The sequence below is a fragment of the Cynoglossus semilaevis genome, chromosome 12, assembly GCF_000523025.1.
Source record: "Cynoglossus semilaevis isolate Cse_v1.0 chromosome 12, Cse_v1.0, whole genome shotgun sequence".
Taxonomy (NCBI): Eukaryota; Metazoa; Chordata; class Actinopteri; order Pleuronectiformes; family Cynoglossidae; genus Cynoglossus; species Cynoglossus semilaevis.
The window spans coordinates 15,409,448-15,437,058 of record NC_024318.1 but is presented as its reverse complement, the minus strand read 5'-3'; the positions used below and the strand labels follow the sequence as shown (position 1 = coordinate 15,437,058).

The 27,611-nt window shown below is 41.5% G+C and overlaps 1 protein-coding gene across 4 annotated transcripts in view; it reads right to left on the bottom strand.

The window, feature by feature from the left end:
- LOC103387682 (protein kinase cGMP-dependent 1) overlaps nt 1-27,371 on the bottom strand; it is a 102,374-nt gene extending 75,003 nt beyond the window's left edge. Inside the window, exons 1-2 of one of the 4 annotated variants that reach the window (XM_017037424.1) lie at nt 27,349-27,371; nt 4,708-4,874 (exon numbers count right to left, since the gene is read on the bottom strand). In XM_017037424.1, the coding sequence (XP_016892913.1) occupies nt 4,708-4,831 (124 nt within the window). In that variant the 5' untranslated portion in view covers nt 4,832-4,874; nt 27,349-27,371. Of the gene's footprint in view, nt 1-4,707; nt 4,875-8,473; nt 9,920-13,341; nt 14,253-21,505; nt 22,446-27,348 lie in introns of those variants that run through there. The other 3 variants (XM_008322438.3, XM_008322439.3, XM_025060616.1) reach the window with 3 other exon arrangements.
- Between the last annotated feature and the right edge of the window lie 240 nt (nt 27,372-27,611).

Sequence of the window (27,611 nt, the reverse complement as noted above, 5' to 3'; positions counted from 1 at the left end):
AGAATATTAATATATTTATTTGAATTTTCTGGTAGCATAAGGCGAACAGACAGGCGCAGGTAAATAACTTCACACGCACGCAAGCAACAGGTCAAACCTGGCAACCAGACAACGATGATTTACTTGGGAACATTTGCGTAAAAGGCATTTATTGTTATGCTCATAACAAAGTTCATTGCCAGCTTGATACAAGAGCTTTTGTTTGCGATTAAAATGTTTTTATTTTCAATGCCAATATAATACACGTAACACCACTGCCTGAGATGAAAATGTGACATTTGCGTAGGAAAATGAGTTTCCAACACACTAAAAGTCAGACATCACATCTGGGTAAAAGTACCCAGCTTACACGTATCTTGATACTAGACGAGACTGGTCATTTAAATACATGTCTATTATGCAAAGAAGGCTCTAGGGGAAAAAGACAGTGAGGTGAGGTTCAATGACCTTTGACAGAAGAATGCTAAATTAACCAAACATTTTACCCACGACCAGGACTGAATTACAGTCTGACTCTCTAACACTGTGCATTTCCTTCCTTTATCACTGTCAAGAGAGAAAAATCACAGAACCCCTCCACAATTATTTCTGCGAGATTTGAATCTTTTCCTTCCTTCTTTTTAGCTGCAGTCAAGAGAAACCTATTCATCACGTCGGCGCGACACTTGTTCATTTGTGACCTAGCAGGAAGGGTCACCTCTGTTACAATCATCTCTTTACCACCGCTGTCACTGGGAGGAATTAAAAACCTGTTCCCTGGGAAAGGGAATTCTTTTGGAGCTAATTTGAATAAACAGCAAATTATTTATATTGTCAAGGAAACGGGACTCGAACAGTAACACTTTCCCCATACGTGTACTATCACACTGACCACTACTTCTGTAAAGTTCTTATCAGGTTTCCATTGTCCTGCTGTTTTGCCTCTGATTTGCATTTTGAAAGTTACATGCGAGCCTATCTGCATATCTGCCATCTCTTCGCAGGCTAAAGAAAAGTGTGATAAGTTGCCAAAAAAAAAAAAGACTGTGAAGAGAATTGAATTTTCCAGATGGAAAAACACTTATTCACTCTGTTCCCAAACGAGAATTGATATTCAGCGGAGCACGTTCCTCTGGTAGTCCCCTTAAATTCATAAAATCCCTCAGTCTGATCTGCACAAAAATTTAATAGCTCCTTCATGGCCCACGCTCCCGCCTGTGATAAAGTGAAAGGTCAAGTATGTACCTGTGGACCCGAGAGCTCATAAACAGACGGGCGGGCTCAGTCAGCTGTGCTGCACAAATTCTTGATCAATTTGTGATGTGCTTCAGATAAAACAGCAGCTCACGGAAAAAGTTCTGGTACCAGAATCAGCCATACCCATGTCACGTTGCTATATTTTACAGATTTATATGTGGAGAATACATGAGTTAGCCTTTTGTGTCTTTTTGGCGTTAAATTAGCGTCACAATAAACGTCTGTTCTACATACATAAAATGAATGTGACAAAGGACGGTCACGTAACATCATAATTTCACTTCATCATCAGTGACCTGTTCCAAAGTTAAAAGTCAAAACTGACAGGTAATCCTTTTCGCATTACGTTGAAGGATTGACTATTTATTAGGAATGTCGATCAATTACAATTTTAAATCAGGATTAATCATAGGGTTGATGTGAATTAATTATGATAAATAATTAATATAAATGTAAATATGACAAAAAAAAAATTCTGTACAGTATTTTCACTGTTTTTAATACTATTGAGGTTATGAATTATGTGAAAAGTTCCTTGATTTCTAAATAACTTCCGCGAACGGAATCAAACACAGCAAAACCCTCCAGGTCATTGTCTGACACTGTTTTTTCTTACTTCTGATCACACTACTACAGACAGCCTCAGACACACTGTTTTTAAGCTTTTGTTTTGATCAAAGGCCAATCGTTAGCAGCCTCGGGAAAAATAGAGAGATGAATCCAGGAGTGAAATCAACACGACATTATCGGACTACAGAAGATTGAGAAGTCAATGAGGAATTAGTCAAATGAAATGATGGAAAAAAGTATATATTTGTGCTTCTATCGGTCCATGTGAGAGTGACACTGCATCAGCCAACACAAATATTTCTGATGAAAAACTACAATAAAAGCAAAGAATCAAGATGTGAAGCCCTGAACACTGCAGGTAACGCCAGAAGAAATGTTTTGAAGAATCTTTTTTTTTTGGCCTTGTCATATTAAAATGCTATTTTAAATGGTCCACTGTCTTTCTGTAGTTACAGAATGTAAAAGGAACAGATTAAGACTATGGAATAGCGTTGATTCGGCCTTTGGCCTGGAAACATTCAGATTATTGGAGAGAAATCCGTATTCTCCGAATGCGAGTAGAAAAGTTAGAGAGACTGATTTGGCAACTCGGTGTGATACAGCTAATTATCCAACATTGGTGGAATAACGTTAGCCATTATTCTCATGGTTTTCTGAACTTCTTCCTATGTTACAATGTCAGAGCAGGGTTGACACAGCACCACATACAGCACGCTAGAAAAAATGTTTTGAAGAAACTTTTTTTTTTTGGCCTTGTCATATTAGCAGGGTTGACACAGCACCACATACAGGCCTGGTATATGTACTACAGGGATCGGCATCATATTCAGTGGAGGATTTTAAAGGTGTTTTGCTGAATTTAGTTAGGTCCATAAATTAAGGCTCTCGTCACTTGGTTTAAAATTTAACCTTTCCCTTGCATTCACAAGTGTGTGCTCTAATAACATCGAGTGACCATAAAGACTGTCACAACTAAGAATGCGGCTCCCACCAAGCAGAGTCATTATACTGGCCAATAAGAAGACCTTTAAAAAGGTCGATGGGACGACGTTGTGATGAAGGTAGATGGTCGGAGGTCTGGAGGAGTGTACTCTGTCTCAGCCTTTGAGCAATTAAAACTGGGAGGCCAGTATTTGACATGTGAAAGCTGGAGCTCCATGTGCTCCATGTGTGGGGTTGCCCCGAGCAGAACCATGGGAATTCTCGCAGATCCAGCGGCGCACAGAGTGAGAGAAACCCTCCCAGCTGTGTGGGACTTGGAAAAAGAGGCAACCTCCGCAGAGCCGCAGGGCTCAGACTGAAAAACAGTCTCACTTGAGAGAGCTTGTTTTAGGCAAAATTCACCCACAGAGCCACCGGCGTTTGAGAAAGAAAAAAAAAACCCTCATGGTAGCAGAAAGCTCAGAGTGTGAGGAATTGTCCTGGACGGGAATAAAAAGAAGAAAACAAGCCAAAAAGGAGAGAGGAATTTGCAGGACAGAGGACGAGGAGACGGTCCTGAGATGCTGTCAATACAGTCAGGACACTAAGGTTAGGCCTGTGGGCCGCAACCGGGTGGGGTCACATTTTGACAGGTCATTAGAGTCAGCCGGAAGCCTCGACAGCTCTAAGGGAGACAGCCCAGCAGACAATAATAAAGAGCCACGGTTAGAAATACCAAATTTCTCTTTGTCATTTAAGTCTCGCCTGAAATGGTGGTACAACCTGTATTGTAATCTTTTCAGTCCCTCGACCAAAGTTTTGATCACTGAAAACTTTAAATCACATACAAGCAAGTCTCCGCTTAAGAATAAAAAACAGAAAAATCTATTCTGTTTTTACTTCTCTGCTTTTCTGAGATTAAATTATTTGCAGAAATCATATTTGACAAAGCTGAGCTGGGGCACTGATCAATATATCCAAGCCATTTCCCAGATGCAGTAACCTTTAAGTTCTAGACGGACCACAAACGCTTTTCGAATTCAGACCCAGTGACTCACTAAAGCACAGATGAAGACGGAGAGCAGACATAACATTTTTACTGGCATCCAAACAGACACACTCCTGTCTCCGGAGTCTCTTTCTGGCCACTGCTTGAGGAAGGACAAGTGCAGTTTGTTTATGGACATCGCTTTATCTCCTCAGCTTCAGTGAAATAGCTGTGTGTTTTATATACTGTCCAAATGACATTTGGCTGAAGGCAGCGCCCTGGAAATGCCACAGCGTCCCAATAATAACAGCGGAGGATCAAACTGAAATAATGGCAACAATCGATATCAGCGTTCATTGGGATAACACGTTTTTAACCTTTAAATGCCAACCAACAAATTTCACTAAGATGACTCCTATATGCATGTGTGTATATATATATATGCTGTGTGTGTATATATATATATATATATATATATATGGGTGTATATTATATTGTTAGTGCATAATGGGGCAGTGACGGGGGTCAAGACTATTGTCGGGGCAATGGTCCTTTTTATCTCTGTATCATTTGTCACACATTATCTTGTGAAAGCCCTTTCAAAAATGGCCTCAGAGCCAGAGTGGCTGTTGGGATGTTATTACTGTTATCATAGCTCTCATACTCCCTATCACAAAAACCATGAGGAATAAACAGATGACAGAACAATGCTGCTGCTGCTAAAAAAAGACGCAATATAAACGGAGCAATAGGCCGAAAACAGTACAGAAATGAAATTAATTACATGTGACATACACAGTCAGTGAGCTCATGAGCACGGAGAAGGCCATTAACATTTTTTTTGTTTTTTAATCATCAACATGAAGAAAAGGTTTCAGCGTAACAACCCCGCTGTTATCTTTTTCTTTTTTTTTTCTAAACACACCATTTCATAACTCAGCTGTTCTATTTCTACCTGCAGTTCTCAACGTAAACCAACGAAAGTGTTTTACCTTCCATGACGTAGACGAGCGAGCCCACGTCGCCCTCCTTGATGATGCAGCTGTCTTTTCCATACTCCACAGGGTACATACAGTCCACAATCTCCTGGATCTGGGACAGCTCCAGGTTTTTCATGAAGTCATTGTCCAGGATGGCTTCTTTGATCAGATCCTTGGACCTGGAGACGACATGAGACAAAAACAGACCGTTAATGTACAAAAGAAAAAAAAATATATATATATATATATAATACATTTTTACTGAGTATGCTGACAGCTTCAATGAAACATGAAACAAACAACGAAAATATAAATCCGCTTCGAAAACGTCAAGGTGAGACATCGTATTTGTTCCAAAGGCTGGTAGGGAGTCAGCGAGCGCTAACATCTAAGCTAATGGAGCCAGATTGCTTGTACTCAGGGAGGCTCCTCTAAAAGCCAGTGGCCTTCAGACTGCAGTCATTAGTGTATTTCACAGGTAAATATCCACCGCAACGACTCCGTAAGCAGGGGAGCCAATGTAATTAACAGCGGAGCTAATCAAGGGTGGTCAAGGTGCAGCTCTCTCTGGCAGAAAGGCTAAAAGCAACAGCGGATCAAATGAAATTACACAGAACAAGTTTGTGAAGACGGACGCCATCTCAAATGGTCTTGTAAACAATCATGCAAATTAGACTGTGCTGAGGCTGAGCCGGTGAATCAGAGAGGTTTATAAAAGTTTTCATGTGTTTTTGTCAGTCTGCCCTCAGAGGAGTTTAAGGTTTGATTGGTCTGTGTGAGTACTGCAAGTTTGAAAAGTTCCAGAAGAAGTTTTTCTCCCACCTTATATACAGTATATATATAAGACACTTTAACGAAGGGGCTGGAGAGCTGATCTTCTGTTTACTTCAAATTCAGGTCAGGGCCGAGTCGTTATCGACTAGTTTACTGTGGGTTTTTCGATACAATAGAAGAAGAAACAACAGCAGGGGGCCAGTGTTGCATTTGAGTGCTTGGGTCTTTCTGTTATTCTACTTTATTTAGTGTTTCTCAAGGATTCTTGAGGGTTTGCAGCACTGCAATGAAAGGTCCTTGCAAAGGAAACTCTTATCACCATGTTTACCTGTGGGGACTGGGTTCCTTAAGTTGTGTACTTGAGAGTCCAAAAACAAACAAAACAAAAGATTTGTCCTGAACTGAACAACAACTACTGCCTTAGTCGTCTGATTCTTGAGTTTCCGGTGGTACCTGAACAACCCCCGTGTGGTAGCTGCAACTTAGTTATGACACTCCCTTAAGCTAGCATGTAGCTACCTAGCGCAAAATGGACAGGTTTTTATACAAGACAAAAAATGTAATTATTATTGAATAGTGAATAAAAGTAAGAAAATACTTTCTCAAAGTTTCTTCACATATTTTGTAGCATTGTCTGTACGTTTCAAAAAAAAGGAGTGCTCGGCCAGAAGCTAATGCAGTTTAGCCCTGGTATAACTCACATTTCACACAACTTGTCTACACACACAACAACTCAACAACAAGGGTGGTATTTTCATTTGTTTCCACTACCTAAAATACTATGCTTCCTTTTGTTTGTTTTTTTAACTTTTATCAGACTTCAGTCTCTCTTGGAAGAGTCTCTTCAGCTGAGGTGGATATTTTTTTTTATTATTATTATTTCTGCGTATGCACCCAGACATTCTCTTATGAAAGACTGCGGTGATTGTCAATTTTTGACACTTCACTTCCAGACAATGCCACTTTTCTTTTCTTTTTACATCTTATGTTGTCAGCCTGCTCATTTGTGTGGTGACATGTGAATCTCTTATTCCTAAAAAAAACATTTGGCATCCACGCTGTCATAACTGAAACTCTAGATTAAGTTAATCTTAAAATTTAAATTAAGTCAGGTTTAAAGAACTGAACTTGTTTTTCTTGTGGTGTCTGAAGATCATCGTTTTATGTTATGTAAGAAAACACTTGTGTGTAGATTAGGTTAATGGTTCAATGAACATTGTATTAATAACTATAGTTCCTGTCTTTGTTGATAGACCCCATTGATGGCCCCTTACCTCCATCACCAGTAGTACAAGTTGAATGACAAGCTTTTAAAAAATAGCGTATTTGTAAAAACTAGGGAAAAGTGCAAATACAGTCAAATTTTTATTTATTTTTTTAAAAAAACAACGCCCACGCAAAATAAACAATTTATTCCTGATACCATGTAGTTTTATGGAGTTTTTTTCTTTCACCTTAGCATATCAGGTCAGATGACTGGGGGCCACGTGTCATAAAGTCTCAAACCCTCAGAGAAAGCTCCAGCTCTGCTCCTCGGTGGTATAGGCAATAAAAGTGTGAAGTCGACCAGACTCTGTGAGTAGGGAAGACTGCTTACTCTTTGAAGCATTACATCAGGACTGCTTAGCTGAGTGCTGTGTGTGTGTGTGCGCGCGGGTGTTAGCAGGTTGGATCAGGTAACATTCACAAAGGTAAAACCCATGAAGAAGTAAAGTTTTTATACCATTCCTAAAAAAACTAGTACTCTGTGTACTATTGGCTCTTCTGTTCCTCACGCTGATTGGCTAATGCATCATAGCATATCTCAGCATCTCCCCCGTCTGTTGGCCACCATCTCGTTCACTTCGATCTGCGTCACCATTATACAACTCTAGTGTGCATATCATTGTGTGGGGAAGTTTGTAAAGAGTAAATATATACGTAAATAAAATAACGATCTCGTGTCTACTTTGCGTTTTTTTCCCATTTCGCGGTGGATCTTGGAACTCAACTACAGCGATAGAGAGATCACTGTTTACTGTGCTACGTGGATAACTTGCATCTCAAAATTATTTTATTATTTTATTTTACACACAAGGATTTTAGCCACAAATAAGAATTTCTTCTCAGCAGATTATTGAATACAATTCAATTTGTGAAATCCTTATTAAAGCTGTGGCTTTATTTGTGTGAAATACTATAATTCTGCCTGTGGGCCTTTGTTGATGTTTTTAAGTCCAGTAAATGCTTTTGGATTCAATCTGAAGACAGACAAGCTGTTAATCTTCAGAAAGAAATGAAAAGTATGACAACGGCCAGTTTTTGTGGTTTAAAAAGGAGCCAACAAAAGACTTTTTGTTGTCTGAAAACAAAAGTTTTTCTTCCATGCTCTAGGGGGCTGTAATAAGCAAGAACTTTTGGAACAATTTATTAGCCAGATACTTTGCTAGTATGCTAGTGCTAGTAACGTAGCAGGCTAACGGTTGTTCTCTTCAGGGGTCAACAGATCATCTTACACTACCCCCCCCCCTTAATCTACAAACTATCCCCATGTCATCTTCCACATCCAAAAATCTTCCCACAAATCCTCTGAAATCTTCTTGCTCTCCTCTTCCCTGCCAACTCCAGCATCCATCATCTTCCACTATCTCTCCTGACCTCCTGACCTCACGTCCAAACCATCTCCACCTCTCCTCTCCAACTTCATCTCCAAGCTGCTCCACCTTAACTGTCCCTCTCATCTAAACATTTTTATTCCTTGTCACACCAAGTAAAAAACCCCAGCTTTGTTTCTCTGTTTCTACAAATCTGCAATTCCATTCAAATCATCCCATTAATGTATAATTATTATTGTGAAATTTCATATAAATATACATTTCATGATTTAAAGGTTAGTTTCATGCTAATAGAGTTCGTTTTGATCCGATGTTCACTTGTTTCTCATCTATCATCATTAATATACATACAAAATTCGATGTTCACTTGTTTCTATCATCATTAATATACATACAAAATATTTAATTACCAGAAACTAACTGTGATTCCACGTTTTTCTTTCTCACGGCCGGACTCCAGTCCTCTGGAAGTGAACCTCGCTGACCTCTTCCTGTTACATTTACACCCCAAGAGACTTTTGGTCTTTAAACCCTCACTGGTACGACTCTCCCACTCAGACTAATGTCCCTGATAAAAAGCATTTAGATACGTCTTCCAGCCAGACCCTAATAAAAACATCTGCCTTCCTCTTCGTTGTGAGGATGATATATTTGCCTTCATCCACTGGTGTATTTTGGGTCTGTGCAAGTTCAGGCTCCCTTATAAGGAGAAACTATGCTAGCTCTAAAGCAGAACAGAGAAGTGGTGGTAAAAAAAAAAAAGTGGAAGAGACTAACAGGAAAAAAAGAAGCAGGAGGGGAAAGGCGAAACAAAGAGTGAATTAGGAATTCTTGTAAAGTGACTGAGAATAAGAGAGAGAGAGAGAAAAGACTGAGCTGAATCCAGCACACATTATCGCTGCACTTCAGTAACCAGTAGGAATGAAAAAGCAAAGAGTCTGTTTTCATAGCACAGCGTTGCACTGAAAAACCTTCAAATTACAAAATGTTTACTCCCAGCTGAGCAATAAGAAAATCTGCACCAGGGAGTCACGGGGAAAAAAAACAATAACTCTGATTAAAGGTAATTGCGCCGTGGAAACTGAAAGAATTTCACTTCCTAAGGACAAAAATAAAACAAATGTGAAGAGCTACAAAGATAATTATGCTGAAAAATATTGTGAGAGCCACGCTGGAACATGTCCAGTCAAGTCTGTCTTAATACAGGGTAGAATGAGCAGAAAAGAGACGCAATGGAGCCGAATTTCAAACAGAACCTCAAACCACCTCTGGGGGTTTCACAACAAAATGTTTATAATCGGACACCAGGTACGGTCTAAGCTTGACCTTATTCCCGTCATAAGTGACAAATGACTTCACTGAAACTCCGCAGCAGCTCATACATCGGGCGAATGTGAAATGTAAAGTAGAAAATGCCATCCATCACTTCGTGAAGGGTTTATTTTCCTGTCAAGGTATCACTGAAAGATTCTTCCGGCCAAATCACTAAACGCTCAAATGTGGTCGTTTGACAAAGCAAACAAAAGCAGGCCACATCCAAGAATACAATAATACTGTCATATTTGGTCACAAAGCGGCTTTGTTCTGGCTCAATGGTTCTGCTCACCGATTCCCAAGACATTTGCTTGGTGATTCCAGACCACACCCATTGATCACATGAAGTCACTACTCTCTTCTGGTCAGTGGTCACGTACCATTACACTCATTCAGTTCCTGTCCTGGGTTAATGCTAGCAACCTTCGACAACCTACTTTCACTATAATGTACTAAATAACTAAGGCGGCTTCACCATCAGACTTTTTCATATAACTACTGCAAGATCTTTATAAACAACAACAACAACAAAAAAAAAAACATTTAAAGCATTGCTGGTTCCTTTACTCCCACTATCAGCCAAGTTCAACAGCTGTTTGAGCTTTCATAGCTTTCAGACACAGACACAGTCTAATTTATCCAGCGTTACTCAGAGGCAGCCTCAGGTTGCTTTCAACTTTGTTATTATAAGAAAATGTTCGGTTACCAGGGGTTGATAAGAGCAGGTGTTCTCAACGTTAACTTAACTCTGTTTCCTGCAGAGGAAACGCTGTTTTCATGCAGTTAAAAATGTTGTCATATTCAAATGGCAGAAATAATTCAAACCTTACATCACAGAGTTAATGCTAACGAACCAATTTGTACTATAATTCAATTCCAGACTCTATAAAAATCCTATAAGATAACATTGATGAGGTATCAAATCCTTGCGTGATTTTGAAAATCAATCGAGCTGATTATAGGGACAGTGAATTTAAATGAGCTTTTCTATAATTAAAATGCACAGTGACGAGCATAAACAATAATTATATAAAACTACAGCAGGATCAAATAAGTTAAATAAATACAGTTTATATACGAATAGCAGAGATGCACCGGTCGACCGGTCAGTGATGGGAACCATCTTATTTTCAGCATGATCAACTCTGGAAGCTGTCACCGGTGAGGCCCTCGCCCCGTGGTGAGAAAATGACATAAGCCCTCTGCCCTGGGAGAACACATCCAGCAGCCAGACTGCTGTGGCACCGGCAGCGGTCCACGACCTGGATGTTTTCTTTACAAAAACACAGCCGTGCCTTTTTGTGCAGGAGCGTGTGATTCTAAGCATTTCTGAAAAAATATTTGAAAAAGAAAAAGGCTGCACAGTAAGATAATCTACCAAATTCAATACAATTAAATCCCATCTCAAACAAAGGCTGAAAGAGAATCGAGTTCTGGGAAGATGATTTCTGTTGCCAATGTGTGCTGTTTTAGTGCTGTTGTTTTCACGTGTTTTATCTTTGTGTTATGAACTGACCACAGATGTAAAGTCGATTTATGGCTTATTCTGGTATGTTCAGATTAGACTGGATTGGATTAGTTCAGATTAGATTAGATTGTATTGGATTGGATTAGATCAGTTTATATTAGATACGATTAAATTAGTTTGGATTAGATTAGATTGGATTAGATTAGATAAAATAAAATGAGATTAGATTACATTACATTGCATTAGACTGGATTGGATTAGATCAGATTGGATAGACTGGATTAGAGTAGTTTAGGTTAGATCAGATTAGATTAGATTGGGTTAGGTTAGATTAGATTAAAATTAGATTGGATTGAATTAGAGTAGTTTAGATTAGATCAGATTGGATTAGATTTAACCCATTGGAAAAATTGACATCACATAGAAACAAATATGACAAGAATAAAGTTTTCAGTGTCAAAGTAAAATAAACTAAATTAGCATTTGAAATATTTTAAAAAAAAATCAAAGGTACATATATATACCCAAAGTATACACTGCATGGTTAACATAAGTAAATACCAGATGTATTGTACAGAAGCATAACATACTGCACTGTTTAAACTTTGCTATCAATATTATCTCTACGAATATGCACTGTACAATTTTTAAAAAAAACTAAATATAAAAAAAAAAACTAAATAGGGATAATAAAGTAAATGTAAAGCCAGCCTGACTCATTTGCAGGGTAGTCTACTGTAGGTGTATTTCAGAGAATGCAGTAAAGGTACGTAGACGTGTGAAACCTCATGTTTCAGAAGGTAAATGAGATTCTAACATATGGTTCAAATACACTTCAGGCAAAGAATCACTAATGAAACCGTTCTTAGATTAAACATCAGCTGTAAAGTGCTCGAATTGAGAACAATCGTTATGGTGAGACGTCGTCCTCGTCTTCCATTTCAAACTGGTGTTTTTCTGTCAGTGGAGAGAAAAACAAGGCACAGAAGTCTGCTTCCTGTTCTTCTCAGCACGCAGCCAGCTGACAGGTAAAACAAAGACTAATGGCAGTCCCTGCCCAGATGAATAACCTGCTTTGTTTTCAGATGAAATCTTTGGCGCTTTGTTTGTTTGTGCGTAATGACAGTCAGATATGACACATCCCTCCCGTGTGTAAAGTCCTACGAGGGTGGGTAAAATACTGGCAACCGAACAAATGTTGATCCTAGCAACGTAAGAGGATTCGGTGTAGATTTAAACAGCTGTGAAGTGAAATTTAAATTTGAAAGCTCACACGATGAGGTCAAGTCAACTAATGGACCCACTTTGCACTTCAAAGTTGTGTCTTTTTGTCACTCGCTTTTGTTATTTATTTTTTATCCCTGCTGCCTTTCATGTCCTGTACATTCTGCTGGTCCACCTGGGAGACAAGTGTACTGACTCATAACGACGCAACCTCAAAGTTCATGCCCAACAGACAGCCTGGAGAGCGTAGGGAGGGGGGAAGAAAAGCAGGAGCAGGAGAGTGTTAGTGACAGCTTTATCTCGAGGAGCAAGGTTTGTGGAGATAAGACAGATTTGAGTGAGTGCGTGATGGAGAAAGAGAAAGACGCAGCATGTGTGTGGAGGAAGGAAGGAAGGAGGAGGGAGGACATAGATCCCACCTCGGAGTGTCTGTCGCACAATTACAACTTGTATAAAAGGGGAAGTGGAACGTTACACAGAGCCTCAGCCTTGTTAATCTGTTTCAAAGGATAACTCTTCCTCTCGGAGTGACAGTCAGGCGTATCGATCGTCAGCCTTTTTAATCACCGGGCGGCTGATTGTTGTGGTGATAAGTGTCATCGCTGACACCGTTGGCTGCTGCCGTGTCTGTGTTTACTTGTTCCTGTTTCCTCTTCATCACCGTGAGAAGAAATGATGCAGACGGTTACGCTGGTTCTGAGGTGGAACGTTGATTCTAAGGCTTCACCTTAAGTCAGGATTAGGTTATCTAACAACTGGGCCTCACCTGGTTCTGGTTGAAGGGAGCTGGTTGAGGCAGAAACGAATGCAAGTCAAAACACTGTCCTTAAACAACCCTGAGTGTGTGTACTAATTAGAGTTACCTTCTTAAGATGATCACTGGTATGAAACACTGACATTTTACAATTAAAAACACTGTCCTCAGCTGCAGCCTTGTCACCTAAACACTGGTTGATGGTTTTAGTAAGTACCAGCTGTGGATAATGTGATGATCAGCTGTCACCCCAACCCTCCACCCCCCCTTCCCTCCCTCTCTCTCTCTCTCTCTTCCTCTACCTACCACACACCCCCCTCCCCTTACACGCAATCTGTCTATCTTAATCTCTCTGTCCGACTCCGTGCGTGTGCGCGCGCCTCCGTGTGCTACAGGTGCTGCACCTGCTGCACCACTCCATCATTACGCGCAGGAAACAAAGGTGACAAACGGTGAATGGAGCCAGCAGCTGCAAACACGATGTTGGTGAAAATGTGCACAACAGTGCGGCCACCTACTGTGGGCTTTTGGGGTAGAAAGGCAGAGTGACATGGCTGAGATCCTGGATGTCGAAGGCGGTCGGCTCGGCAGAAATCGCCTGCCTCTTCGTCCGCTGCTGCTCGTTCAGGTCGTTCTGCTTGTGGACCTGCTGTGTGGCGGGCTTGATGACGGAGCGGTACTTGTCCAGCTCGTTCTGGAGTCTCTGTATCAGCTCGTCCTTCTGGTCGAGCTCCAGCTCCAGCTCGTCGATGAGCGCGTCTCTCTGGCGCAGCTCCTCGATCTTCTCCTGGAGCGCGTACTGGAGGTCGCGCAAGGTGCCCATCTCAGCCCGCGGAGCCGAGCAGCGACTTCCCAACAAGTTTATCGAGATGTCTGCAGTCGAGTCGTAATCCTTTTGGTCTCTGCTGCGCTGCGTGTAAACTTTATCCGGCATGAACCGCTGGAGAGGACGCAGCCTCGGTGTTCTGGAGGGGGATTCCACACTCCCGTCCACCGTGGGGGTTTTACGAGGAGGTATTTTCGCTGTTTGTCTCGATTGCAAAGGTGGGCTCTTAAAGTTTGCTCTCTCACTCTCCCTCCCGCCCTCCCTAGCTCTCTCTCTCTCTCTCTCTCTCTCACTCACTCACCCCCTCTCCCTCTGTCTCGGCGAGGGAACAGTAATGGAGCGTCCTCTCCTCCGAGTGCGTCAGGCTGCGACCCTAAGAAAGCGCATGGCGAGAAGGGCGCCTACAGGAATCTGTAGCACAGTGCAATCTGTGCCCCTCCAGGAGGAGCTGCCCCCCCTCCTCCGTCCCCTATTCTCCACATGAATAATTGACTGATGAAGAACGCCACTGCTCTGACAATCATGCCCTCCTCAGTGTGAAACTCGCCCCCGGGCTGCTCACCTTCAGATAGATGAGCACTGGTGGAGGTGGGAGATGACGGGAACTCGACTTTGGTTATGCAAAAAAAAAAAAAAAAAAAAAAAAAAAAGCAACGTCGTTGCATTTGCAGTCGCTAACGTCACAACTGTGTGCTGTGGGAAGGCGGTGATGCTGAGACATCACAGAGATCTCCCACAATCACTCTCTCTTCAAAGACTGTCAAAACAGCCCTCCTCCTTCCAAGGTTAAAAACCAGGTTTGAAACCGAATCTTCAATTCTTGTCAAGACAATCGCCGAAGAACGACGACTTAAATTCCCAACGATTTCGTTCAGTTCCTCTCTTTATTTTATAAGTTGCGACTCTCGAAAGGCAGACGGACGTTAAATAAGCAAGGTGTTCAAATAACTACGCGGGTACGGTTGAAGCCATGCGGCAGACGGTTACGTGACCCCTGGGGGTCACTGTCTGAGCCCAGAGAGCCAATTTCTCTACAAGGAAATGTTTGAGACCGTATTCTTGAGAAAGAAAAGAAAAAGAAACATCTTTAATTCCCTGCAGAAATGTCACACCTGACGTCACATGGTGGACGAGTCGGTATTGCCCTTGCCTTAAAGTGAGTACATTAACCCTGGTTAAATTCCATCAAACCGACCATCAGTCATGATGGTCGGTTTGATGGAATTTGCATGTTCTACCCACGTGCAGTCGGTTTTTCTCCAGGTACTACAGTTTCCTCACACAGTCCAAAATCAAGCAGTATTTGGATAATTGTTCATGGTATAAGGTATACCTCGCCCACTCTCCCCGCGTGACCCTGAAAAGGAGTGAAGAGCGGACAATTTAAAAGACTTAAGGGAAGAAAAATTCCCGAATCTGATTTCATCTCACTTCCGACAGAAAGACAACCAGGGCCAAAAACATCACATTTTTTAAAAAGAGTCAAGAATGTGAAGGTTTTCTTCCTGTTCTCCTCACTGCCTTCTCATTGAAAAACCTGATTCAAAAATGGTGCTGGAATATGTCCTCTAACCCCAACCATAGAGTATATAAAAGGATTACACTTTAGTCAGGAAATACGTTAATAATCTACTTAAATTGGAATATTGAATCTTAAACTATTATGACTGAGTGTCATTACGACTCCCTATTTTTACTTCATTGCTATTTCCTTGACTCGTCTGACCTGCGTTGAAAAGCAGTTACTCTTCAGGGAGTGAAGAAATACAGTTAAATGCATAGGGACCTCAGAGGTGTTTAGCGCGAGGTTCTTTGATGTCATATCTCCCTTAATGAAGGTGATCCTTTCAAGGTCACGTAAATCAGCCTTAAGTAATCAAAGACTTAATCCACTCTGGTGCACCTCCCTCCTGACATTCAATTTCTGACAGATTAAATGAGTAGCGAGGGCTATTGCAAACAAGTCGATCATCAACGAGATTGTGGAAGAGAAACAGCAGAAACGCAAGATACCAAAGAGCACTATCTGATCGCACACCATCCCATCTCTTATGATAATTTAATTGCTGCTTTGGGGGCTTTTTATTAAAACACATCATCCGACTCCAGCTTCCTCAGTATGAATGTTTGATATATCTAAAAAAAATGACTTGAATATCTTTTGATTTGTAGGGGAAACATACGCGGTAAAAAATACGACAAAAAAACCCCAACCTTTTTTCTAACTATTGAGCACTGTATTTTCCAGACTACAAGTTGCACTTTTTTTCCCATCCTTTAGCTGGGTTTGCGACTTATGCTCAGATGTGACTTATATATTAAAATATATAATTTCACGTTTGTTATTTTCACACTGACAGTCGCTAGGGGGCACTCTAGTCGTGTGTACCAGTATATGCAGCTCCTGTACCACTGAAAATTAGCCTGTTCGTTATTTTCACACTGCCAGCCGCTAGAGGGCACTCTAGTATTTACCAGTATCTGCTACTCCTGTACCACTGAAAATTAGCATGTTCGTTATTTTCACACTAACAGCCACTAGAAGGCACTGGTGCTACCCAATATGTTTTTTTCTTCTTCATTATGCTTTTATGGACTAGTTCGACTTATAGTCCAGAATATACGGTAATTAAAAACACAAATTACTCAATATACAAAAAGTCACCTGCTTAATGGCAGGTCACCAAGATTCCCAGGAGTCACATCCAGTTTTTTTATTCAGTGACAGTTCCAGAAAATGAGTATCTAAATGTATCACTGACAACACGGTGACAGAGCCACAGCCGACAAAACACAATAGCAGAGAGGGTCACGAATCTGCACAGCAGCTCCCCATTCCTCATCTAATCTTGGGCTGCGTGAACTCTGAGCACCACCGGTGTCTGTCCACATTATCTCAATGAGTCATCTAAAGCTCAGAAAACAGCTTTTGGCCTCATGTGCGAGGGACAAATTCAGAGGAGGATAAACTGCCAAGGACAATCTGATGGGATGAGACGGTTGTGTGGCCGAAACTGCAATTACAGTGCTGAGAGGCAGGAACGCAGGCAGACAGAACGGAGAACGCAGCACAACAGGAATGAGGTTTCTCTGGCTGTTACAAGAGTTGTCCTTTTTTTTTTTTTTTTTTTTTGGAGTGGTTGTAAAAAAAAAAAAAGAAGAAACATTTGGTTCCTGTCGAGCAGCAAGTAAACTGACAGACACTTGGCTCAGTAACAGATCACAGCTGCCCTCTGGTGGTGGTTTACTGCATCTGTTTTGGTAGACTAGATAGAAGACATGAAGCACAATCATTTTCCCCCAATCATTTCATTTAGTCTTGGGCTGCAGCATGAAGCACAATCATTTCCCCCAATCATTTCATTTAGTCTTGTTATATGTCAATGGATTCACGTGTTTATGTCACATATTTTAAACATTTTAATGTTATCCCCATGAAAACATGTAAATCATCATTTACAGACGTTTGAAGACGGTCCCTCCTACTTTCTTTCTTTGTGTTTGATTTATCTTTTCTCCCTAAGGAACACCAGACCAGATGATGTAATAAGACAACCTACTGTTACTAACACATAGCATGCTGCTATTTGTCTGACTCCCCTTACTGTTAGCTTCAAAACGTCCATCTTCAAAAACTCTTAATTGACAGATGACCCTAATGCCCGCCTCGCTCTTATTTCTTTTGCAAAAGTGTCTCCTGAGATTTATGTTTACAAGTCCTTTGATCACTACACTCCCAGGTTCATGTTTTGTTCTCATTTTCCAATGTCCTTAGTCAACTTTTTTTTTCAACGCAGTACCGTGGCCCTGAGTACCTTGAATCTCTTTGTACGATTAAACATTATTAGAATGAATAAAATGCGGCCAAAAAAGGCTTCGCATTTTTCTTTCATCTAACTGTCTAAGTGTTTGAACATGTTATGTTTTAAAGTAGTTGTTTCAATCATGCGTAGTTCAAATCCAAGGAAAACGTTTGCAGAAGAAACTCAGTACAAAATCCTTATTAGTACTTGATAATACTACTATGGTATACTACTACATGCTGTGTCATCAGGATATATCTCAGTTAGTCATCTGCCACCATCTTGGATCACCCTAGGCCGTTTCTCATACAACACAAATGTGCAAGCCTTTGACTTGGTGGTTATTGGCCTAGTGATTGGAAAGACGCCGGTTCAAATCCTATGACTGGAAGGGCTGAGTAGTACTGGGCTCTTGTGATACTTCGGTAGATGTGTCATAATACGAGCAAAGACAAATGTAGCGACGAGAAATAAAAGTTCTTTAAACCAAAGTAAAAAACGAATTGTTAAATGACCCTTTGACATTTCTCATCTCTGTTTTGTCCAGGCGAACATCTCAGCATCTTCAGCACAGCCACTGTCAGAACAGCTGTCCATAAATCATTACAATACATCGTAACAGATCTCACCGAAGCCTAGCTAACGTCCACTTCCCCTCCAGCTGCTAGTCTTTCGTCACACATCAACACTGACACTCGTCTCCACCCACTTCTTCCTTGCCTACGCGCTCTACTTTACCTCTTTTATGCAATGTCCGTGCCTTTGTGTGGTTCAGCCGTCCCTAAAATAAAGCACATGTCTGGCACTGATTTAAAATATTTTCAAATATTTATTCTTGTAAATATATCAGAATAAATAAAGTCTGCGGCTAAATAAGCAGAAATCACCGACTGTTTGGATATGGTTTTATATATATAAATATATATATCGGTGTCACGTTTTCATCCGAGTTCTACTGAGGCCCCTACTGTATAGTACCTACTGTAGGCCTCCAGCTCGACCACAGGTATGCCCCCGCTGCCTGTACTTTTCCTCAGGCCTCGCCTGTACAGTAGTTCTTTTTACATGAGGAGGTGAGTGCTCCTAATGCGACTACCTAGAGTTGAACAAGCTATAATTGCACATCAGCAGCTTAGCGGTGCCGGGACTATTTTCAGCAAGACTGCGAGACGTGACGTGAGATAAAGCATTGTTGAACACCAGTCTAACGAGCGGCGTTTTGTCCTTGGTTTTGCAGGCGTTTGTTTTCGTTCTGCCGCTGTATCGATTTGAGCGACAGAAATATTTCTCCTGTGAGCCGGGACTGAGACGGAGCATCGTTATTTTGTTTCATCTCTACCACGGAAGGCCTTACAGCTTAAAAAAAAAACCAGCAAGGTATTCTTCCTGTCAAGTGCATCTTGTGATGACAAGCTCTTATGAGGCCAACATGCCCCTCCCATTGTCCTTCAGAGAACCTCTGTGCTTTAAATTTCACCTCTCTAACCATCCAGCTCAGCCCTTTTCCTATGCAGATCAATAGAAACAGGATCCGATGCTTCATGCTGCTGTAATCCGAGCAGCGGGGCGGGCCGCCGGCTGGTGCCACATCCTGACTCTAATGGGGGTCAGAGCGTCTGCGACCCCGTGGCGGCTCAGCGGGCGAGGCGGCGCAGGTGGACGCCCTCCTTCAGAAACCGGTTACACAGGGATGTTACGATTTCCTTCACCAAACTAAACCGTTAATAGTATCTGGTCACACGCAGACTACCTCTGAGCTGTACTGTCCCAAGTATTACTGTCACCAATGTACTGGCCTTCCGATCGATTCCATTGAACCGGGGTCACTTTACAGCGCTACACTTCATCCTTAAATATTTTTGTTTCCTCTCTATGTTCTCTGGGGCTTTCAATGGGAATCTGGTTTTGCCACGGCACATGGGACACACAGAGGCTCCACTAAACCAAACCGTAGCAAGTTCATGGACTGGAGCCATAGTTTGGTCTCAGATGGCGATGATGTCATTGAAGTCTCCAGTGCATATCAGTATCATAAATGTAATGGGGTTCTCATAAAGTTATCAGCTGTTCTTTGGGCTCCAAGCCCATGCAATGTTACGCTTTGGTTCCCTGTTGCATCACCTCTCACTTCCTCTGACAAATCATTATTGGAATTAATTCCCCGAAATGATTTTAACTCTCTGGTTTTATTATTTGCAAATCAATAAAACCAGAGTTTTAGTCTCTTTTTTTTATTACTCCTGAGGGGTTATAGAGCTTTACAGATATTTGAGTACGTTTTCTTCGTCTGGGAATCAATTTTACAAAGTTATAAGTGGTACATATATATATATATATATATCGCATTTAATTGATTAGAATTAAGAGAAATCACACTGAAAAAAAAAACAGAATTATAATAAACGTGTGGAAACTGTCAGTCTAATTCACTGTCCATGTCAAACTGTCATTGTCAACATATTAATTTGTTGCTGCCCTCCGGAGTCTACCCACTCTCTCATTTCTTCCTAGGAATAAACACTGGAAATAGCACAGACATCTTGATAAAATTAACCAAGTTGTCGTCTGGTGCATTAATGGAGTCCACAGAATGTTGGCCTGACGGGAAGTGAGAACCCGTTTGACATGAGAATAAATGAAAAGAAGATTCATGATCGATGATCAATAACCATCACACGGAGCACACCGCAACAAACAAAGTGAGATTTTTACAGTAGTCACTGGAGTTCGAGGCTCAGACAAAAGCCCTTCAAAAAAACAAAAAAAAAAAAATTAAAAAAAAGTCAACTGCAGCTCAAACTAAACCCAGCACCTAAAGGTGATGAAGAAAGCATATGGTCAAACAAAGCGTTTTCTAATGGAGTATTAAATATCCTCAGACATGCACTTCGGGTCCTGAGCGCCCAGCTACTAAAAGCCAATAATGCATCGCACTTCCTCTTGTCTGTGTCCTCAGGGACTGCCATGATGGATCTGATCAATTAGGAGCTCTCTCTGTAGGTCGTCTTTGAGCTGCGTCATCGGCCCCAAAGAATGAGAGTGCTCGTTCATTCATGCCAAACATCTCCATCTTTCATTTCGAAAGAGGGAGGAAAGGGAAAGTAAATACAGGACACGCAAGTACCAGGAACTGCGCGTTTCAAAGGCCGTTTCTATATATATCATGGGCCCCCGTGATAAGTAATTTCAAATCTTTAGTCTGTCTTATCTGTCTATCTGGTCCTGTCTTTAAATATTGACTCAGAATTATGAAGTGTCATCACCTGAGACGCCAAAGAAGTAAGACAATAAGGTCAAAAAACAAGGAGAAACACAATCACTGACAGTGGAACAAGTTGAAGACACAGAATGGGACAAATTCACTTCATGTTAATTGTGATTGCTGCAAGTAAATATTTAGTAAGTTAGAAAAACACGGTACAATTCCTTAAATAGTACATCTATCAGGAAATGTTTTAGTAACGTTAATGTTGTAAAACATGGCCACTTGGGGTTTTTTTTATTGATTACAGATCATAATTTAATTTTTTTTAAATCCCATGTTGACAACCTGTTCAAATAACCCACGTGTTTTTACTCATAGAGACAGTTATCACATACAGTATCATGAATTGTAATTATATAAAATCTATCGTTTATGTTGCAACCTTTACTAACATATTTTTTAGGCAACAATCCGGTATGCTTCATAAATATCAAATCATGACCTGGCACAAACAGAAGGTCATGCTCCCCCTTGTGGCACATCAAAATAAATCACTAGAACTGTATCATGGCGAGTCCAAATGTTACCTACTACCTGGTGATAAAAGGAAATATGAAAACTCACCACAACAGACTTATGTGAAGTGACTTTAGCATCAGGGTGTGTGAGACAGTGGGTTATTAACTCCAGTGAAGGTGACTTTAGGGCTTGATGTTTGGCCACGTTTCTCTCCGTTTAACATTCAGCCTCTAATAGAAGTAGCTTTACTGTTTAAAACCGGATATAAAGCTTCCACCGCGGTGATGGAGGAGCACCGGCGCGTGGCGGTGACGGCGTACGGTTCTTACCAGTCGGACTTGGCATATTTCCTGAAGGACTGTCGACTCAGGTCCTGGTGCGTCTGCGGCTCCGCGGAAATACCCTGCGCCCTGCGGGTCCTCGGCCCAATAAGTTGGGCGCTGGGCAGCACAGACTGACATTTGTGCAGTTTCCTCTTCAGTTCTTGAATCTCGTCCTCCCTGTCCGCCAGCCGCCTCTCTAAGTCCCGTATCCGCTCCTCCTTTAGCAGCAGGATCTTGGCAAAGTCGTCCTCCAGGTCACTCATGTCGGTATCTGCCCTTAAACTTTGCAATCCTGATCCGAACAAACACAATCAAGTCCACCCGTGGCACTCGCACAGGTTGTGTTGGAGGGAGAGAGGGGGGGAAAAAAGCACGCGACGAATCCACCCCGCGGTTTGCGCGCAGAATAATGATGCTGTCCCTCTTCACTGTCCACTTGTTTATTTCAGAAGAAAAGAGCAAAGCTGTTTTCTGTTTAGAGACGGGGGGCGGACGGTTGATGGAGCAGCGCCACGCTACAGTCCAGCACGGAGCCTCCTGGGAGCTGCTGATGATCCTTCATTGAGAAACCAATTACAGCAGCCCTTCCTCTCCGGAGCACCGCGGGCAGGGCAGCCGTCAAAGTGGGCACCAGAGAACCGAGACAACTCCTGCACTTCCCACACATTCACAGTGAGGAAGCCCGGTTCTTCAGCTGCTGCTGCTGCTGCTGTCAGATATTGGTTTACCCTCTATCTGCACCAGCCCATTCCCTCCTGGAGCGACGAAGGCGCATGTTAAACCCACGCAGCAGCTCCTGGACTTCCACACTTTGTTTGACAATCAATTTCACCTGCGCTCACTTAACCTTCAGAAACCGTTCACTAAAGGTCACGTTGTACCGTATATATGGTGTAAACACAAATCAGGCAAATGAAAGTTAAACCCCATAAGGCCAATTAACCTTATATGGTCACTATAGTGGAGATATATACACACTATATGTTTATTTTCATTTCCAAGAAGATAGTATGTATATAGAGTTTTTTAAAAACTATTAAACAACAATTGAAAACAAAAAGAAAAATGGTATTTGCTAAAAGTAGATATCATTAAAAAAATCCCTTTAAAAACCAAACTATTAAATCATACAGAATTCTGTATTTTCTCTTTTTCTCTCATTTCTGCTGTGGATAGTCAACATTGATGTTGGGTGGGGCCTGACAGTGCTTTAGTGCGTAGTGTCCTTGCTTCACAAAGTTCAGGTTCAGTTCTGGTGCTAAGTTACAGTCTGATCCGTGGAGATCAGTGGTTGAGGTCAACTGGACACTCAAAACGACCACATGATGCTATATGTCTGCAAATAATAGTGCATGCCAAGCATTGGGCATACATCCACAAGGGGTCAGTTGTGCAACTAACCAACAGTTACAGTCCAAAGACGAAGAACATCAGCAGTATTAGTCAGTATTAGTTAGTTAGCTACTGTATATTACGATTTCTTTCTGACTATCTTTCAATGTTCTACTTTTATTTAGCGGGTCAGTTTTTGTTTTGTTTTTTCTAGGTCCCTCACTTCCTCCCCACCTGTGTTTCTTGCCCCTGGGATTTCCTAACAAACACACAACAATCCACACTTAAACCTGTGGTAAAGCTAGTGTACCTCAAGTACCTCAATCCTGACCAAAGTACACAAAGAAAACGTGTACTATTGGGGTATCCACTCAATGGGAAGCAGTGCAAACCATCAAAATCAAAATAAGTAAAAAGTAAAAAAAAAAAACACACCCTAGAGCCAATACACGTAGATAAACACTGCAACTACTTAAAGTTATATCATATTCCGCCTTGTGGTGAGATAATGACTGTACCCACTACAATAGGATACAGTACAATACTGCTCTATTGTCTATTACAGCTCAAATTCATTTCATCTGTCACAAAAAATTATGAAAACATAGAGAATAAACGAACAGTAAACACCAGCACGTCTCAGTCTTCGTCAGTCGTTAGTAAACCAGAAAAACGTTAAGATTCTGACAGTCGTCTTTTTTTCGTTTCCCAACTGCAAATCAATTTTTTAAGGATATATTTATCAGGCCGACCTCCATTACCGCACGAGGGTTTGCCCACTACTTATAGCTACACTTCAAAAATTTGTAATAATTACACAGTGTCATTTTACAGATTAGCCTAATCAGTAGCTGCAGTTCTCACCATTTGTCGTCGGCGAACTGAATGCATGAATTAAAGAGGGCTCAGTCGCGGACATTTTTTTTTCCTGCTACAGTTAATTTCCAGAAACCAGTCAGTCTGTGAACCATTGTTCATTCGACTGCTTAAATCCGCTTCAGGTCAGTGAATTCATTGAGAAAAATAGAAGCTTTGGAGGATGTTTGATTTAGATTCTGGAGTAAAAATAGAAGAAGCGATTCTTCTCTCCGCTGCTATGCTTCAACATAATTCAACTATGTCTGCTGTTTGCCTTCGTCTTTAATATTCCCACCATCTGTCATTGCCCCAGAGATACTGAATACTGAAAAGTGTTAACATGCTTGCAGTTTTTTTTTATCACATATTGTTCGGTTAGTTGTTCTTTTTTTTTTTTTTGCAGCTTGGAGTTATGGTTAGTTGTTCTTTTTTTTTTGCAGCTTGGAGTTAAATATAAGGAAACCTAAGCTTCCATACTGAAGCCCTCCTCTCTGAGTGTGTTACGTGTCCTTTAGTGATCATCAGTATGAATTCAGCCTGCATTCAAAGACAAGGTGAGGACCTGGGTTGTGTTGTTATCATTGTGGAAAATACTGACGGATTAATTATGTATGCAGCAGACACTGTGCCCATTAACGACAGCAGTAAATTAAGTGTCACCCTCCGTGACCCCCTGTACACGACCACTGAAAATATGGCAGCACTTGAAAAGCACAACAGATATCTTGATGTGGAAAAGGGACATTCATACATCGGGACAAAAAGAGGTGAACTCCTCCGGTGTCTTTGATCTGATGGAAAAACACAAATCAATACCGGCTGTCAGCGTACACGCTGATTACATTTTCACCCAGACTACTTTAGCATCACTGGCTCAAACATGTACACAGGCTGCTACCACTCCAGGCTGTGTTCATGTTTACAGACAGGGAGTTATGCTGCCCTACCAGTTTGTGCCTGCGTTCTCTGAGCGCTACACGGGTCATCTCCTTTGGATGAGCAGGGTCAGGTCCTTTGTGCCAAGTTAACCCTGCAGCGCCCAACAATAGATGCTCTCACTGCTACACAAGAGTGGCCTTTCATGGGCGTCACTTAGTTTATTATTGCTGAGTCTGGTTGCGCAGCCATAAAGAGCCCGTGTGCTCCTGCTGCGGGTTTTTAAAGCATCTCCGGGCAGAGAAAAAGCCGGTGCCCTCTTGTTTGCCTCAGGGACAGATCATCTTACGGAAGAGAAGAGGGCAGACATTAGTCACTGCTTTCCTGTAATGCAAACGTGCGCGCGCACACACACACATAATGAAGAGTGAGATATCTTGGGTATACCCAGACATATGCTTGCACATCATTATCACCCACGCACGCACGCACACACTTGCGCACAGGGATTTATGTAACCATTCACAAAGCTGAGGCCCCTGCAGACTTCCAAACATACATGATCATGCTCGGAGCATGTAACTAAACCTAAACAGGGATTACTGTAAGTGCAGTGGAAGGAAGGGTATGTTGCACCGATCCCGGGGGGAGGTGTCCCCACAGAGCACCAAATGTCTTTCATACAACATGCAACTGTGCATTCTGTGTGTCTGTTGGCCTCCCAGGGAGACGCCACCAGCTGGCCACATGCCTGGGCCCGCAGCCTCAGGAGGGTTGAGACAAGCCTCAGGAGAAGGTGAAAAAATGGATAGGGAGACAGATAGAGACATCATTGGATGAGATCGAGAGACATGCTAGAGCCTGGGCCCATCTACAGCAAATCCAGCACTTAGGAAACAATGTCGGAGCAGGTCCTCAAACCTCATCGGTGTTGTCTCGTGTCGGAACGTGATATCACGACCAGAGCTACAGACAGATCACACGACACACACTGGAGATGATGCCGCCTCCATTAACTGTTACAACCAGATCGGTAAGGTTGTAGTGGATTTCATCTTTTTTGCAGCATTTACAAAACTGATATACCGTAATTTTCAGACTATGAATCGCTCCGGAGTATAAGGCGCACCAGCCAAAGAAAGCATAATGAAGATGAAAAAAAACATATATAAGTTGCACCAGTGCCCTCTAGCAGCTGCCAGTGTGAAAATAACAAACATGTACATTTTCAGTGGTACAAGAGTAGCAGATACTGGTACACAAGCCTAGAGTGCCCTCTAGCGGCTGTCAGTGTATAAAAAACTAACATGAAAATATTTATTTTAATATATTAAACACACCTGAGTTTATACTCAGGAAACCCAGCCAAAGAATGAAAAAAGTGCAACTTATATTCCAGAAAATCATAGTCAGCACTTATCACGATGCAATGAAATTCTAAAAAACACTAAGTAAAAAATGGCCAAGAGAGATTTCAGTTAAGGTTGATAATCCTTATTGGATTTCAGGGAGCAGTAACTCCTAGTGCGATGGAATTTTGCCAAAGCTAAGATTTATACTGGGGAAAAAAATGCCAGAAGGAATTTTATACTGCTAAATCTTCCAAACTCTTCGCAGATTCTACAGAACAGTCACATGATCACTAAAGCCATAAATCTAAGATGAGTAGCCACTAACATGTCTTAAATTCAACTTTGCGGCTGTACTGCAGCTTACAGCCTATAATTTTAGTTTTAAATTTCAGTTTCATGTTTGTCCTCAACTTAAATGCACTTTGAATTAAACTTTTGTGAAAATATGATGGAAAAAAAATAACCTTTTTCGTCAAATGTCGTCTTTCAGCTGTGTCAACCACTAGGGGCGTTTAAGCTTTAAAAATTAATAAAGAATAATGAATTATTGAGATCTAACTCCTCAGGTAGACGGCTAAGGCCATCCTCTGTTCTGGCTTCAATTTTTTTTTAGACACTGACACATTCATCCACAGCTGCCAGTGTTATTTGACTTGGAGTGACATCCGGATATAGCTGGTGAGAAAGTAATGGATTGGTTTTTGGCCTGGGCTCGTACTGTACATGTTGGTGTGAAGAAGATTTTCCTTTTAGTTGTTGAAAAACAACACAGTGGCTAAAAGTGAAATTGAAAACAAAAGCATAGAGGAAGTAGGAGGTGAAAATGAAATAGTGAAATAGAGTTCAAGTCACCAGATTATGGCCCCTGAAAACAACGAGGAAAAACAGGAGAGTGCGATGTTACGTCTGAAGATAAATCACTGAATAAGTCAATATTTCAATTTCTAAATAGTCATTCCACTGTTGGACATTTCACTATGCCTGATAGTACAACCCCACAAACGTATGCAGTAAAGAGAGTATGACAGTAAGAGTCGGGAGATCTGGTGAGTGTGGTGTTTCAACAAGATGGAATGTGTCTGTGAGGTAAGCTTAAGGTCACGTGTCAGTGCATGTGTGTCATCTTCCAGGTGTTTGAAGGTAGTCATTGTGTTATTGACCAGAGCTGCTGGAGAAGTGACCATGTGAACAGAGGAGAGGAGAGCGTAAATCAATGCAATTATACACAGACTACACCACCCATAATACACAGCGGAAAAACACACCGACAAGCTAAACGCTAAACCGCTTAAATTTAAACCAGCGTACACCAACAAGCACAACACAGCATATTTACCAACAAAATGTATTCATGTCAACATCGTAGCGGACACTGTTGCAAGTCCACCGTTCAACCCCTAACAAAATCTCAGCACACACTAACCTACTCACCATCTTAGCGGTGCTTTTCCTGATCCGGCAGCATGAAGTGTCCCAGTGGGAACACGAACAACAGGAGAGTTCTGCCAAAGTGTTCCATCTCGGGACAGGAAAAACGTATGGATGTGTAAAAATACGTGCAGTTATTGGTTAGGTGTTTTTGTTAAGGGAAATCATGTTTATATTTTAATAATCACATTATATTTTACAGTACTCCATTGTCAGCCCTAGTCATAACGACCTCAACTGTTTATCCAATCACTGGGGCAGTAGTA